At 44.3% G+C, this 13805-nt stretch overlaps 2 protein-coding genes across 4 annotated transcripts in view; one reads left to right on the top strand and one right to left on the bottom strand.

The window, feature by feature from the left end:
- LOC126761591 (ankyrin repeat and BTB/POZ domain-containing protein 2) overlaps positions 1 to 6998 on the top strand; it is a 106826-nt gene extending 99828 nt beyond the window's left edge. For all 3 annotated transcript variants that reach the window (XM_050477904.1, XM_050477905.1, XM_050477903.1), the window contains 4 exons: positions 1990 to 5126; positions 5189 to 5552; positions 5758 to 6082; positions 6151 to 6998. In XM_050477904.1, coding sequence (XP_050333861.1) covers positions 1990 to 5126; positions 5189 to 5552; positions 5758 to 6082; positions 6151 to 6453 — 4129 coding nt within the window. In that variant the 3' untranslated portion in view covers positions 6454 to 6998. The remainder of the gene's footprint in view (positions 1 to 1989; positions 5127 to 5188; positions 5553 to 5757; positions 6083 to 6150) is intronic.
- Positions 6999 to 7776: 778 nt separating this feature from the next.
- LOC126761427 (endocuticle structural glycoprotein SgAbd-4) lies at positions 7777 to 9129 on the bottom strand. Its single transcript, XM_050477566.1, has 2 exons — positions 8530 to 9129; positions 7777 to 8451 (listed from the first exon to the last, which is right to left on the bottom strand). Exons 1-2 carry the CDS (start codon positions 8539 to 8541, stop codon positions 7849 to 7851), a joined length of 615 nt encoding a protein of 204 aa, XP_050333523.1. The 5' UTR covers positions 8542 to 9129; the 3' UTR covers positions 7777 to 7848.
- Between the last annotated feature and the right edge of the window lie 4676 nt (positions 9130 to 13805).

Here is a 13805-nt window from a genome sequence, read left to right on the forward strand (position 1 = left end):
TACGCTGGTCAAATTAGTGTTGGGTTACGGCAATCCTTGCTTTCGAATTCTATAAAACACAAGGCTAAACATTGATAAGGGGATTGGTTGTTGCAAACGTATCCCTCGATTTTTAAGTTGGAGCATTGGGAGTTGTGGTATACAAGTAAATCCCATATACAGCTTCAGTAGCTGGAAAGATTCCAATAAGATCTCAGCCTTACAACATGGACGCCGATAAGACAATGTTAGGTTAGAACCCTACAACTAGAGATAGGTTGGCCTTACAGATCACGAAGAGCTCACGAATCACTGTACCCATATCGTTCCCACGATAGACCGGGCTACGTAATCGGAACGGACCCGGGCTTTTATTTTATTTAAACGGCTTAGATAGTGATAGACCAATGGTCTGGTAAAAGCACAACAAAGACCGCTGAGGGCGAAGGTCGAGTCGCGTAATACACGGCAGAACGGACTTATTGTCCGGACAGGGAGTATTTTTAACAAATATTCATAGGCGAGGGCCTAAGAAAGAAGATCTCACTACAGCGACTGTCCAAACTAACCGGAACGGCGGAGTTTTCTGTCAACTCGGCAGTTTTTTCAAGTTTATTTCAGCAATGTTTTCTACCGCTACAATAACAGCTCACTAGATAATTTACGATCGAAATTACGTATGGACCGATGATAGCCAAGCGCTGAACAAGCCTCCGATCGACGAAAGTACGAAAAATCGTTTATAAATAATATAATAGTATGCTAGCATTCTTGACCCATTTTCGCCTAAAACAAAAGCTTATTTTTGGACATACTTTGTGTCAAACAATAAAAGTGTGCCAGCGAATTCTGTTACAGGAAGATGCTTAGGCAACGACTGCTAAAAAAGAAGAATTCAGTTTTATTGTGTTCTACGTCTTCTTCCAAGTTCATTACTATTTAAGCGGCAAAATGTGCGTGATTTACAACAATGCAAGGCAAAGGCCAACAAACACACAACAATTACAACAATTACAACAATTTATTGCTTTTAAATGTCTGTTTGGCTAGGCGCATGCGCAGCAGAGCTTTGTATTCACACTTTAGCTGCTATTGTCGGTTTCCGTTTGACGCTTTGTTGGCGCGGCTACTACATCTCTTCAAATGCAAATAAGGCGCTGATGATGGCTACAACAATAACAAGCACAATAAATGACATAATTTTGTTTTCATTGTCAACGGCATTGAGCGCGTCCGGCCGCGGTGCTTAACAGTTATGACATTTATCCACATACAGCGCTGTTATTAAATTTTCGTCGTTGAACTTTGTTGCTTTCATTGATTCTTACAACAATTCTACCGCTATTTATATTCTTATGCAAATTTTTATGTTCTTTTGGTTCTTGCGCGCGCTCGCGCTCATAATGTTCGTTAAGGCGATTTGTTGTTGAATAAAAAATAAAGGGAGCGATTGTCTTCAACACATTTATAATTAAAAGCTGAAAGCGCGTTCCAATTCTGAGAGGCTAAGAATTTGCGCTGCGGCTTAGCGGTAATTGAGTGACGGCTTTAACCCGGTGCCCGGTGGGGACACCGCTGACGTCTAAGAAGCAGCAGCTTATAGAACTGACGGCCGCGCTGAGCGCAGAGCTGAAAGGCGTAGATAAAATGTGAAGAGAGTGTAGGAAAAAGAAAGCGCCTCAAGTTGCCAGCTTGTTATTGCAGAACATAAACTTGGTTTGAGTGTTGTTTTAATGGATTTATTTGTTGTTGTTGTGCTTTTTGACATTTGACTTAGTGACTTAGCAGTTGTTGTAAGCCATAAAAAAATAAGCAGCTTAATTATGTGTAACTGTTTTGACGCGTTGAAACAAGCTGACAAACGGACAAGCAGGCAGTTCGCAGCGCATAGAAATGCAAGGCTACGTCTGTCAGTTGTCAGTAGTCAGCTGTCACTTGAGCGCGTTTTCGCACATTCGACTTAAGCATATCTGCCACTGTCTAATTAGTTCACGTTCTTTCTCTTTACAGACCAACCGGCAATATGCGCGGCGACATGCCCGTCGTATTCAGCCCGCAACCAACGAACTCGCAACTACATTGTCCCGTCGGCTCGCCAACAACAACAAACGCATTGCCACAACAAAACCAAATGAGCGCCATGCCTGCAACGCCATCCACCGGCACCACAATGACCGCCAACTCCACGCCGCTCAACACACCAAATGGTTTGAGTTCCTCCACTGGCCGCATACAAAGCCCCGCTGTGGCGACACCGGCGCCACGCATCTCCAAAGAGTTGGCGCAGCGCTTTAATAGCGGCGTTGACGTCGCGCCCAATATGATGGTCAGCACACAGACCGGACACAGTGTCGTACCGAATACTACAATCAATATAAGAAATATAAGCAGTCCGCCGCATGCGCCTAGCAAACCGCTGCCGCAGCGCACCTTGGCGGCACCAGCGCGTCAAACGGTGCAAAGTACGCCAGTCAAATCGCAACCGCCCATGTTGAGCGGCAATCTGTCGCCGCAGCAACCGAAGCCGCAACAGCCGGCGGCAGCGCAACAAAAGTTCAGCGCCAATGACAAGCGTCCGCTGCCATTATCATTGGATTTGAGTAATTGCAGCATCGGCATACCAACAGCTGATACAAACTCTGCGAATGTGACGCCCAGTGGTGGCGGCGGCTATCAGCACAATACGCATGCGAAGACAGGCGCGACGAGCACGCGCACGCATCATCATGAATTTCGCGCCCTTCAGCGTGTGCAGGAGTGTCATAGCTCATCGGATGAGAATCGCTCATCGGGCCATGCGAGTATGTCGGATACCGGCGGCCATGGTAGTTCCTCACCTGGTGGTGGCGTAGCGCTGGGCCCATTACCAGAAGATCGTCTTGCCGCCGCCGTCACCAATCGCAGCACACGTTCACGCACAAGCACAAATCATTCGCGCGCGCGCCATCGTGCCACACCGGCAACAAAAGCGCCATGGAGCGGCAGCGGTTTGGAGGATATAAAATTAGCCATACAACAACTGACAATGCGTTCGCAAACGAGCACCAGCACTTATAGCAGCCTCAGTGCCGGTTCGGAGAGCTCGGAACCCGCGCGACGCTTAGCACGCTACTCATCGCTGGAAACGGTTAATACAAATGTGACGAACGCCGATGAATTTGTGTGGGTGGACTCACATAATCGCCTGGTGGAGTTGCAGCATCCACCATGGAGCCAACACTGTATAATGCGCGTCATCCGTAATGGTCGTTGCAAGGAGCAGGCAGAACGTGTTTCAGTCGACACCATACCACGCTTGGGCTACCTGCTGCAACGTGCATTGGTGCGTATTGCGCGCGAAGTGCAGCGCCTCTCCGCCTGCTTGGGATTGTGTTCAAAGCAAGAAGTCGCAACCGCATACAAGATTGTGCTGTGTCCGGCACTGGCGGACTCTTGCATTAAAGCGTGTCTACGCGCTGCAGCAATGTTCGCTGTAACAGGCGACAGCGCGCTCAAACAAAGCAAGTCAGCGCGCGCTGGACTACAACTACCCGTAGGACGCTTTCATCGTTGGATGGCCGACGCACGTCTGGGCAAATTTATACACGAATACGCGGCAGTGTACTTATGTGCTGGTATGGAAAATCTGCTCGAGGAGTTGTTGTTGCAAAGCTTTCCTGCAGATTCAGCCAGCCAATTTACCACAACGACGCTGGATCAGTCTATAGCGCACTCCGGTGACCTGTGGGGTCTTTTGCAGCCTTTCGCACACTTGAATGCAGGACGGGTAGCATCCGGTGCGCTCACCATGCCAAGATGGGCAAGTCTGTCATCACTTGGCTCCGGCACACAAAAGAGCGGTAGTTCGGGCGGCAATAGCAATGTTTCACTGGAGCCTTGTCTGCTGACGACGTGCGTTGGCAGCATAACTGAACTAAAAGACTTGACTTTGCGTGCACAACAAAAGTTTCAGCACACAGCACTTTCTAATGCGGCGCTATCCACACTCTTCTACTTTATGCGCTGCTCACAGTTGGAGCACAGCGACTTGAGTGGCGCGCCTTCAAGCGCCAGCGGTAGCGCAGGCGGCAGCAGTCAAAATGTACAAGAACTCTGCTATGAACGTGCATATGTGGTGCTGCCGCCATTGGTGGAATGGTTGCGCGTTGCTTCGGCGCACGCGGAATACCGACACGCTGTCATGATAGATAAGGACGATATCATGCAAGCAGCGCGCCTACTTTTACCAGGTGTAGACTGTCCAATGCGTCCAATTGGCCACGAAGAGGAGCTACCTACAAAGAAGACACATTTCTCACACCCTGGTGCGACTACGCCCATAGCATCGAGCATCAGCGAAGATACCACGGAGTTGGGCAAACGCGCCACCATTACGCTTGCTTTCAAACTCATGCTGACTGGACGCGCTGAGTTAATGGCGCAGGCGGCCAACCTGTTGCCACCCACCACGCGTTATGACACCCTTAATCACGCCGGTTTGACGGCGCTTATGATCGCCGCAATACGCAATGACGAAGTGGCCATACAGGCGTTACTCGATGCCGGTTGCGATCCAAACGTAGAAGTGCCACCAGTCGGTCAACCGAATTTTCCGGGCGTACATCCAGATACGCAGCACTGGACGGCGGTGACATTCGCCGCCAGTCGCGCCAATTACCTGGCCTTGCGTTTGCTGCTGGAAAGAGGTGGCAAGGTTGAAGGTGGCGCGCGTCTAAGCGAAGAGAAACCAACGCTGACGCCACTGCAAGTGGCATGCGGCTCTGGCAACGTCGAGGTTATTTCGCTGCTGCTAGCGCATGGCGCCAACGCGTTTCTCTCCACGCAGCAGAAAGACACAATGTGTTTTGCGGGTGGCTCAGCGCAGCGTGGCTCCTATTGCGCCATCTCTGTGACAGCGGCGCACGGCCAGCGCGCTTGTCTGCGCAAACTGCTCTCGCATCCAATGTCGCCGGGCAGCAAAGACGTGCTTTCACTCGAGGAAATGCTAGCCGAAGGTGAGCCTGTGGGTAATGCGACGCGTGGTGGTGCATGCGCGGGGAATGCAAGCGGTGAGCGCATAAGCGCCGAGCTGCCGCTCACATTAAACAAGGCACAAATTAAAAGTCTGCAGGAGGCAATGTATCACAGCGCCGAAAACAATCATCTCGGTGAGTTATGCTTAAACAAGTAGCTTTTATTAAAACAGTTGTTAATAACTCTCTTCAAACAGATATTACGATAGAGCTGCGCACCTTGGGCGTGCCCTGGACACTACACTGCTGGATGCACGCATTGGCGGCGGCGCATGAGCTGCGCTTGGATGCTGTTATCGACCAACTTCTGCAGGATTTCTTGCAGGTCTGTCCGGACGACTACAGTGCGCAGTTCGTGAGCGAGTGTCTGCCGCTGCTCTTCAATATATTTCGCTATAGCAAAAATGAAGGCACAACACTGCTGCTGGCCGACATTTTCGCCACTTGCTTCGGCTGGGAGACCATCAAGCCCATAAAAGAGGCGGCCATGCAATCGGTGAATAGCTCGCGCATAGATCCCAAATTTGTCAACAATCCAGAACTGAGCGATGTGACTTTCAGGTATTTCAAACGTGAAATGCTAAGCTAATCTTACCTACTTGCTAACCTAATGTTGCCTGCTTACTAACCTAATGATACCTGCTTGCTAACCTAATGTTGCCTGCTCACTAGCCTAATATTAACTGCTTGCTAACCTAATATTACATGTTTGCTAACCTAATGTTACCTGCTTACTAACCTAATGTTAACTACTTTATACTTACAGAGTGGAGGGCAAAATATTCTATGGCCACAAAATAGTGCTCGTCACCGCCTCGCCGCGTTTCCAGAGCATGCTCAGCTCTAAACTGAGCGATGGAAACACGCCCACAGTGCAGATCAACGACATACGCTATCACATTTTCCAGCTGGTCATGCACTATCTGTACAGCGGTGGCTGTGCCACATTGGAGGTCAGTAACGCTGATGTGTTGGAGCTGATGGCGGCGGCGAGCTTCTTCCAGCTGGAAGGTTTACTGCGCTACACGGAGTCACGCTGCTCGGAGATGATCGACATCGACAATGTGGTGGCCATGTACATACACGCGAAGGTAAGTGTCTTAACAAGCATGAAATGTCATTTAATGTATAAGTAATAACGCATTTTGTCGCTATGCAGGTCTACAACGCCAACAAGCTGCTCGAGTACTGCCAAGGTTTCTTGCTGCAGAACATGGTCGCTCTGCTGACCTATGACGACTCCGTCAAGCGCTTGCTCTTCGCCAAAAAGATACCCAATCACGATGTGCTCTCCGGCCTGCTTCACACGCTACAACAACGCATCAAGCAGCGCAAGCCTATGGGCGTGGGCAACTTTCGCCAGCAGCTCAGCTCGCCGCCACCAGGTAGCGCTGGCGCTCATGTATTGAGCACAAGTCTGTGCAATAACGTTGGCGGTAGTCTGGGTGCGTCCAAGAAATAAATTTGCACTGTAATATACTTCAATTTAAAGTACTTCAAACTTTTGCGCGGGGTTTGTGCGACGCTGCCAGCCTTGTCTGCTGAAGAAGTGGTGTTTTGAGGTTAAAAAACACAAAACAATTACAATATTGGTTTAAAAATATAGTAAAAGTTATATATTTAATTAATTAAACATATTTATATGTTAGTAGCTGTAATTACTCCCTCAAATGTTCGTCAATTTATCTTCCTCGAAGCACAATGCAACCAGTAATGTAAGTCGGCGCTTAAGCGCATCTTCTTTTTTCATTTTTTTCATTTGTTTTTTTTTTTCCATTATATATGTTTGTGTGTATAACCTTGTTTGTAGCTTACAAGACAAATATACTTTAGTTAGTAGCCTTTTGTAGTATCCTTAAGCTTACGAAGTTTCTCTAGGCTGCCTTTATTGCTTGTACTTAGACTTGCTTGTAGTTTCTAGCGAAATTTAGATACAATGTTGTATGTATGTATGTATATTTAGTTTATCCGATATTTTTATTAGATTTAATAAATTAAAATAATCAAGAAAAACGTTTATTGGTGTACTAGTAGTGAAAAAGTTCTTGTAATTTTGAACTAAAATCTCCGATACTTGGGAGAGTTTGACACCAAAAACCCTTTCTGGTTCCGCCACTGTAATTATTAGTCGATTATTATTATTTGAGTTTCTATAGTGATTCAGTAGCGGATCCAGAATTTTTTTCGGGGGGTTTTTTCCTTCTAACAAATTTTTAATACTGTCGTTACTTCGTAAATGCTTATAAATTTTAATTAAAATCTTCGAATTTAGGGGGTTTTTGACGCACACTACCCTCCAGATCCAGATTTTTTTTTATATTGATTTTATTTGTAAATTCTTCGCTACTGTGACGACTTGTCGAAAGTGAGTTTCTATAGTGATTTTTTCCTTCGAACATGTTTCTAATATTGATGTGACTTCGTAAATTAAGATTTACTATTTTTGGGGGTTTCTGACACTCAAAATCCCCACGTAGGTCTGCCACTGTAGTGATTAGTCGATTTGGTTTGCCACTATTTCAAATAAACCCTTAAATAATCGTAACCACATAACGTCTTTTATGTTCTGTACAAAACCAAGTTTTTACCGATCACGGCGCCTAAAGGTATGCAACAGATATTGAACAACGCAAGCGATCGTGGTGAAAAGTCTTTTTATTCTCATTTGCAGCAAATCAAGAAGATGCTAAACTCAACTTAAAAAGAAACATAAAAAATTATAAAAAAAAAAAAACTTGTAAATAATAAACAAGTAAAATTAAATCAAAAACCAAAAAGGTCCACACCTAAAGCGTGCATTTCATAATTTATCGCTTAACCGAATTGGCATTTACAAATGTAAACAACTACTCAGCGTTTACACCTGCATAATTTGACCATTCCAAACGCTGCCCATAACTGGTACCTGCGAAACATGTGGAACTTGTGAAACATGCGGAACTTGTGAAACATGCGGAACTTGCGAAACATGTGGGACATTCGGTACATTCTCGACTTGCTGCTCTTGTGGTCTTGGCTTCTCCACCACACGCGGCAGTTGGCTGTTCATCTTCGCCGCCGACGAAATCTGCGGCATTATGTTATTGCCCTCGGGCACAAAGCCGCGATCGTCGGCACTATAATGCACCACCACCTCCTTGCCGTTGGCGTCGAAGTACGAATAGCTGCCACTGATCTTTAGATACTGATATTCGGTGCCTTTGTTGATAACTACAGCGCTCTCCTGTCGGAACGAGCCATCCTCGCCGCGATAATGGAAATTATAGGCGCCGTCGGTGGATTGCTGCAGTGCCGCATCCATGATGCCGATAACGGGTACACGTGGCTCCATTGCCATCTCTGGCACAACAACCGCTCCCATATTGTCCATTGCGCGCTGCTCCATAATGGGCTCGGTAACCATCATCTGCTCGTCGACGGGTGCGGCACACGCAACGGCGAGCAGTGCTGCAAAAGAGATCTGTGGAAAATATTATTTTTTGGATTTAAAGTTAATTTAAGATAATGCTGTATATTTTTTGAAGCAATCTTTACTAACGTATCGGAACATTTTCGAATTTCACGCCTTGGTTGTTGCTCACTTGCCTCTGGCTTAACAAATATGCTGAAGAACGCAGCTCACACAATTTTTATACCCAGTTTGCTGTGTGAAGGAAGTACAAAAGAACGCGCATACATAATTTCTTCGGCATATAATGCAATAAGTTTTATTTTTAGCATCCATTTTGGCATTTTAGCAGCTCTTAATTGCGTTTAAATGCAGTTCTTTAAGTTTTTAAACTGACTTTGACTTTTGTTTGGCCAAATTATGCGCTGAGAGAAATTTTTGACACTTTGTTGAGCAACATTTTGTTGTTAAAATATCTGACGACTGAAAATCATTGTATTGTGGGATGGAGGTATAAAATTATATTTTTACCAGGCACTTGAATTTCTAGATCACTATGATCCTCTTTATCGTTTTCGAACGAACCCAACGTTAGTTGACTTCTTTGACAATAATTACTACGAAGTGGGATTTAGATAACCAATATAACAACATTAAGGAACAAGAAATGAGAACTCGCCTCACAGTTGTGTTTCAACTTAGCTAGTTAGCAGTTTCTGGTAGTTTTTGCTTTCCTCCTCGGCATATTAACCGATATATTGGGTAGTCGAAAAAGTATTTTCGTATTTTTTCAATAGATGTAGAAATAAGTTAAAATTTGATTAGAAATACGACTACCCAATATTACGTCATTAGAAATCTCATTTATATAATATTAATGAAATCAGAGCGCATTCTGTTTCTTACACATGTTTCCAATCGCTCCAACTGACAAAGCTTCAAAAGATCGCAAACAATTTGAGAAATGACTCTTCAGTGTGCCGTAATTGACGCATCTGCACGTCTTCTCGCAACACTGCCGAACAGTCATACGCAATCAGCGTCAGCAACCGAACAAGTAGCAAGAAAAACAATATAAAGACAAAAACAACAACAAGGAAAAAAGGAAAGCGAACCACAAGCACAGGACGGCGTTGCGTACAAGAATCATATGAGTGCCTTTGCATGTGTGTTTGTGTTACAGATCGCTGAGTTATGGCAATTTTTTGCGCAATTTCTTCTGGTAAACCGCAGCTGGTGGAATGTAAAGTCGCTGAACTGGTGACGATGTGACTAAAGAAGGTAAGTGGCAGTCAAGTGTTGGCAGGCGGATTGTGTAATGATTAAGAATTAATTTGCAACAATTTTCGTGGAATACAAAATTTGTGATTTTATATTTTTTATGCAAATGTGACAGAATGCAATTAAACAATAATGTGATTGCTTAAGATACATAAACGATCAGCGGAACTCCCGTAGAGTTCTTTACTCTTAAATGTGTACCTAACAGAACCCTATAACTTTCCACCAAGAATCAGTGCAATGCTTTTGGGATGGCTCCGAAAGCACACGAAGTTGTCACTATTTCAACGAAGAAAACTTGCTCTGAATATTATAGACACCTGCTACTATAGAACACACAAAATCCATAGACGCTTTTGATAATGTTATTTAGGAAAGAAAGCTTCCCTCTTAAGAAAAGAAATACCCACATCTCCAGTGAAAAAAAAATTCCGCTGTTGGTGGAAATCTGAGTTTGAGTTAAAATTATGTTCTATTTAGACTTAAAAACTCTTAGGAAATCGCTATGACTCAGTACTTGCAGAAGCAAGGATTGAAAGAACTAGGCTAAGTGCAGAGAGAAGAGGTTTCAGTACTTTTCGTTCCCCTCAAGGGTGATACACTGATTATAGCGACCCTCCAATTTTTCGATACAAGTTTTGTTGTAACGATTTGTTCTTTGCTTCAAAATAGGGCTCTGTTTCGGCGATCACCTATTCATTCGACGAAAAGTTCTTTCCAGCGATCAATATTTTGATCTGATCTGAGGACAGAAAATAGCCTCTGATGGTCAGAGATTTGCCCAATTCATGGATTTTTACCATCGTTTTCACTTGTCTTGTTTTTTGTTGTTAATTAATAATGTTGAGTTTTTATATGTATGCACCCATGGGTCAATAAGTTCGTCATCTTGCGATGCATTGTAACATGCGCCAGAAGAAAACGTCGACTGCAGACCTTAGAAAACATATTATATACATATATTGTCGCAATATAATATAAATGATCTAGTATATAGGAGTTTCAGGTATTACAACAGACCGGCGATCTAAGCTATTCAAGTGAGATCCCTCTTAGGATTGACCGCTTAACCACCATAACCGAACCTGTATGAGTGTTGTGAATTAATAAGTAGTTTTTATACCCTGTACAGGGTATAAGTTCGCCACGATGCTTGTAACATACAGAAGAAAACGTCAGAGACCTTATAAAACATATAAGATATACATATATAGTATATAATATAAATGATCAGCGTGACGAGCTCAGTCAGATTAGCCACGTTCGTTCGTCTATCTCTCCGTCTCCTCTTATCGGTTATTTGTTGATATATCGTTCTGAAATATTTCACACGTCCCTTTCTCACCTTTCTCACCAAGAAGATTCTCATTTGTCGGAACCAGCGATATCGGACAACTATAGCATATAGCTGCCATACAAACTTACCGATCGGAAATAAGTGCTTGTATGGAAAACTTCCTCATTTGAGGAGATATCTTTGCGAAATTTGGCACGAACTATTTCCTAAGGCAATGGTACCATCTCTGAAGAAAGTGTTCAGATCGGATGACTATAGCATATAGCTGCCATACAAACTGGACGTTCAAAATCAAGGGAAAGCGCTTATGCCATAAAAAATGCACCTGTGAATGGTTTTATGGCTTCGGTGCAGTCGAAATTAACGCCTTTTTCTTGTTGTGTATTCAAATAATACGTTCTGGTTTATTCCATTACCCTTCCCACCTTCCTAAAACTATGCGCCTTAGCTTATTTACTCTTTCGTTCGAAATAATTAAATCATCGATTTCCTTTCCACGCCTTTTTGAGCGAATACATTGAATTGCTTAGATGAAATTCTTAATAGGCAACAACAACGGTGTACAATAAATGCTGTAATTCAACATATACATACATACGTTGGTGTATATGGTCATTTATACGTGTGTTTGTGTGCGCGGCATACTTACGCCAGCCATTCGAACATCTGAATATTTTCGCTGTGCTGCTGTTGTTGTTGCACTTCTGTGTTTTTTCCTTTTCGGCATTGTTTATATAAAATAAAATTACTTGTGTTCACCGCCCGCGCGCCACTACCATATTTATTTTCATCATTGCTGCCTTCGATTTCCGTCTTTCTGCTGCCTTAAGATTTGGTTGGTCTATTTTTAGCCATCGAATCAAATGCGCGGCGCGCAGTCAACAGTCAGCAGTCAAGCAGGCAACAAATGCCCCATCGATTCAACATTACTTGCTGCCGCCGCCCCTGCTGCTGCTGCTGCAGCTATTTTTGGCCTTTCGCTGCGAAGGCTGCACAATAAAACAATCATCGCTCCAGCAGCCGCTCGCTTGCCAAATGTCGAGTGGTGAGTGTGGTGGATGGGCTGCAGGGCGCAGTGTGTAGAGCGCAGCGTGCGTCAAGTGCATGTGTTGCAATTGTGTTGTAGAACGAGTGTTCAATACCGATCATAATATTTGAGTGTAATAAATATTTTACAATTGTTGTTGTTTCTGGTTGGCGGCGTGTTATTAGCGCGCACCGCACAGCTCGCGGCGGGCGTTTCCATTTCTAGGCGTTTATTGCGCGTATTGAATAACAGCACCGGAAAGCGTTTGTGGCTTGTGGCAGGTGGAGGGATCGCATATGATTTGAGTGAAATTTCTTAATTTCAATACTTTTGTGCATTAGGGTGCATAGCCCATATTTGGGATATGTATGTATATATATAGCATATATTTTATTAGTGGAGAATTGAGATATGCGCGGCTATAGGCGAGTTTACAACAGCACGAGTCGTTCTTCCTTTTCTTTGTTTGACTCCAAATGGAGATTCCAAGTCTACCCCAGGACCTTCACCTGGTCTTTCTAACGGAGAGGAGGTTTACCTATTCCTCTGCTTCCCTCCGGCGGGTACTATGTCGAATTCTCTCAGAACTGGAGTGTGTTATCCTTTCGATGACATGAGCTAGCCAGCGTAGCCTCTGTCACTTAATTCGCTGAACTATGTCAATTTCGTCGTATGTCTCGTACAGCTTACCATTCCATCGATAGAGGTATTTGCCGTTTCCACTGTACAGAGGATCATACATCTTCTCGAAAACTCGTAACATCGACTCATCAGATATTGTCATGGTCATTGCCTCTGCACCATCGTGTGATCGTCGAGAGAGGACTTTACTTCCAAATTGCCTTCTCAGTCCGAAGTAGCGCTTGATGGCAAGACGTGATCAACATTGGAAAAGCCATGCATTGTCTATACGATGATCTTAACAGAGGCATAGTAAAGAAAATCAAAACCCGATGGAACGAGCTACTTATAGTAGATCGGAAGTACACAAAATTTTTATTGGCACTTGATAGAAGGAACTGCAGGAACATGATGGAAATATTAACTGGTCACTACGCGCCCGCAGAATGAGGCTGACAGATCGAGAAGACTGAAGGAAATGTCTGGAGCAAGGCACCAGGGTAACAACGGAGCATCTCTTGTGCACTTGTCCCGCATTGGCAAGACTACGCTGTAAGCATATGGTAAACTGGAGGAGGTAGCGATAGTGAGACCGCAAAGTCTGTTAAAATTCGCGTCAAGCGCAGCCCTCCTCATGGACCTAGCAACTGAATTCCATCTGATATCGCAAAGGACCAAAACTGGTCTATGCGTGGCTTATTGGTCTACCAGATCAACCTAACCTAACCTTAGGCCCGGCAGGCACCTTCTTTTGGTCAAAGTCATGATCCACCGCTTTACTTATGGTGGGACTGTAGGGACATTATTGGAATACTCTCTGATCACAGTCTGGTGGCGACGGACTTCTGTAGATTACAGCTGATAGATCAGAAGATATCAAAATTGTTCAAAGCATACAAACTGACTATCGAGAGGCCCTTGGGTGACTTCATTACATCCACATTAATAATTGGGTGTATTGATTATATATCTTTTCTTTGTGCAAAATACATACATTCATACATACAAATATTGTACAATTTTACTATTGAAGACGAAACAAAGCGTTTGTTTACATTTCCTTCGCCGCGCGCAGCCTCTACCAAGAGGCTTTCCAAATTTTCTAGCGCTGCTGTGGGCAACACTAGGCTAGCCGGCCGACTGTTGCCAACGCTTTCATTACTACAGCAAAAACAAATGGCATGAACCACTATAATATAC

Source organism: Bactrocera neohumeralis, chromosome 6 (assembly GCF_024586455.1).
Source record: "Bactrocera neohumeralis isolate Rockhampton chromosome 6, APGP_CSIRO_Bneo_wtdbg2-racon-allhic-juicebox.fasta_v2, whole genome shotgun sequence".
Lineage (NCBI taxonomy): Eukaryota > Metazoa > Arthropoda > Insecta > Diptera > Tephritidae > Bactrocera > Bactrocera neohumeralis.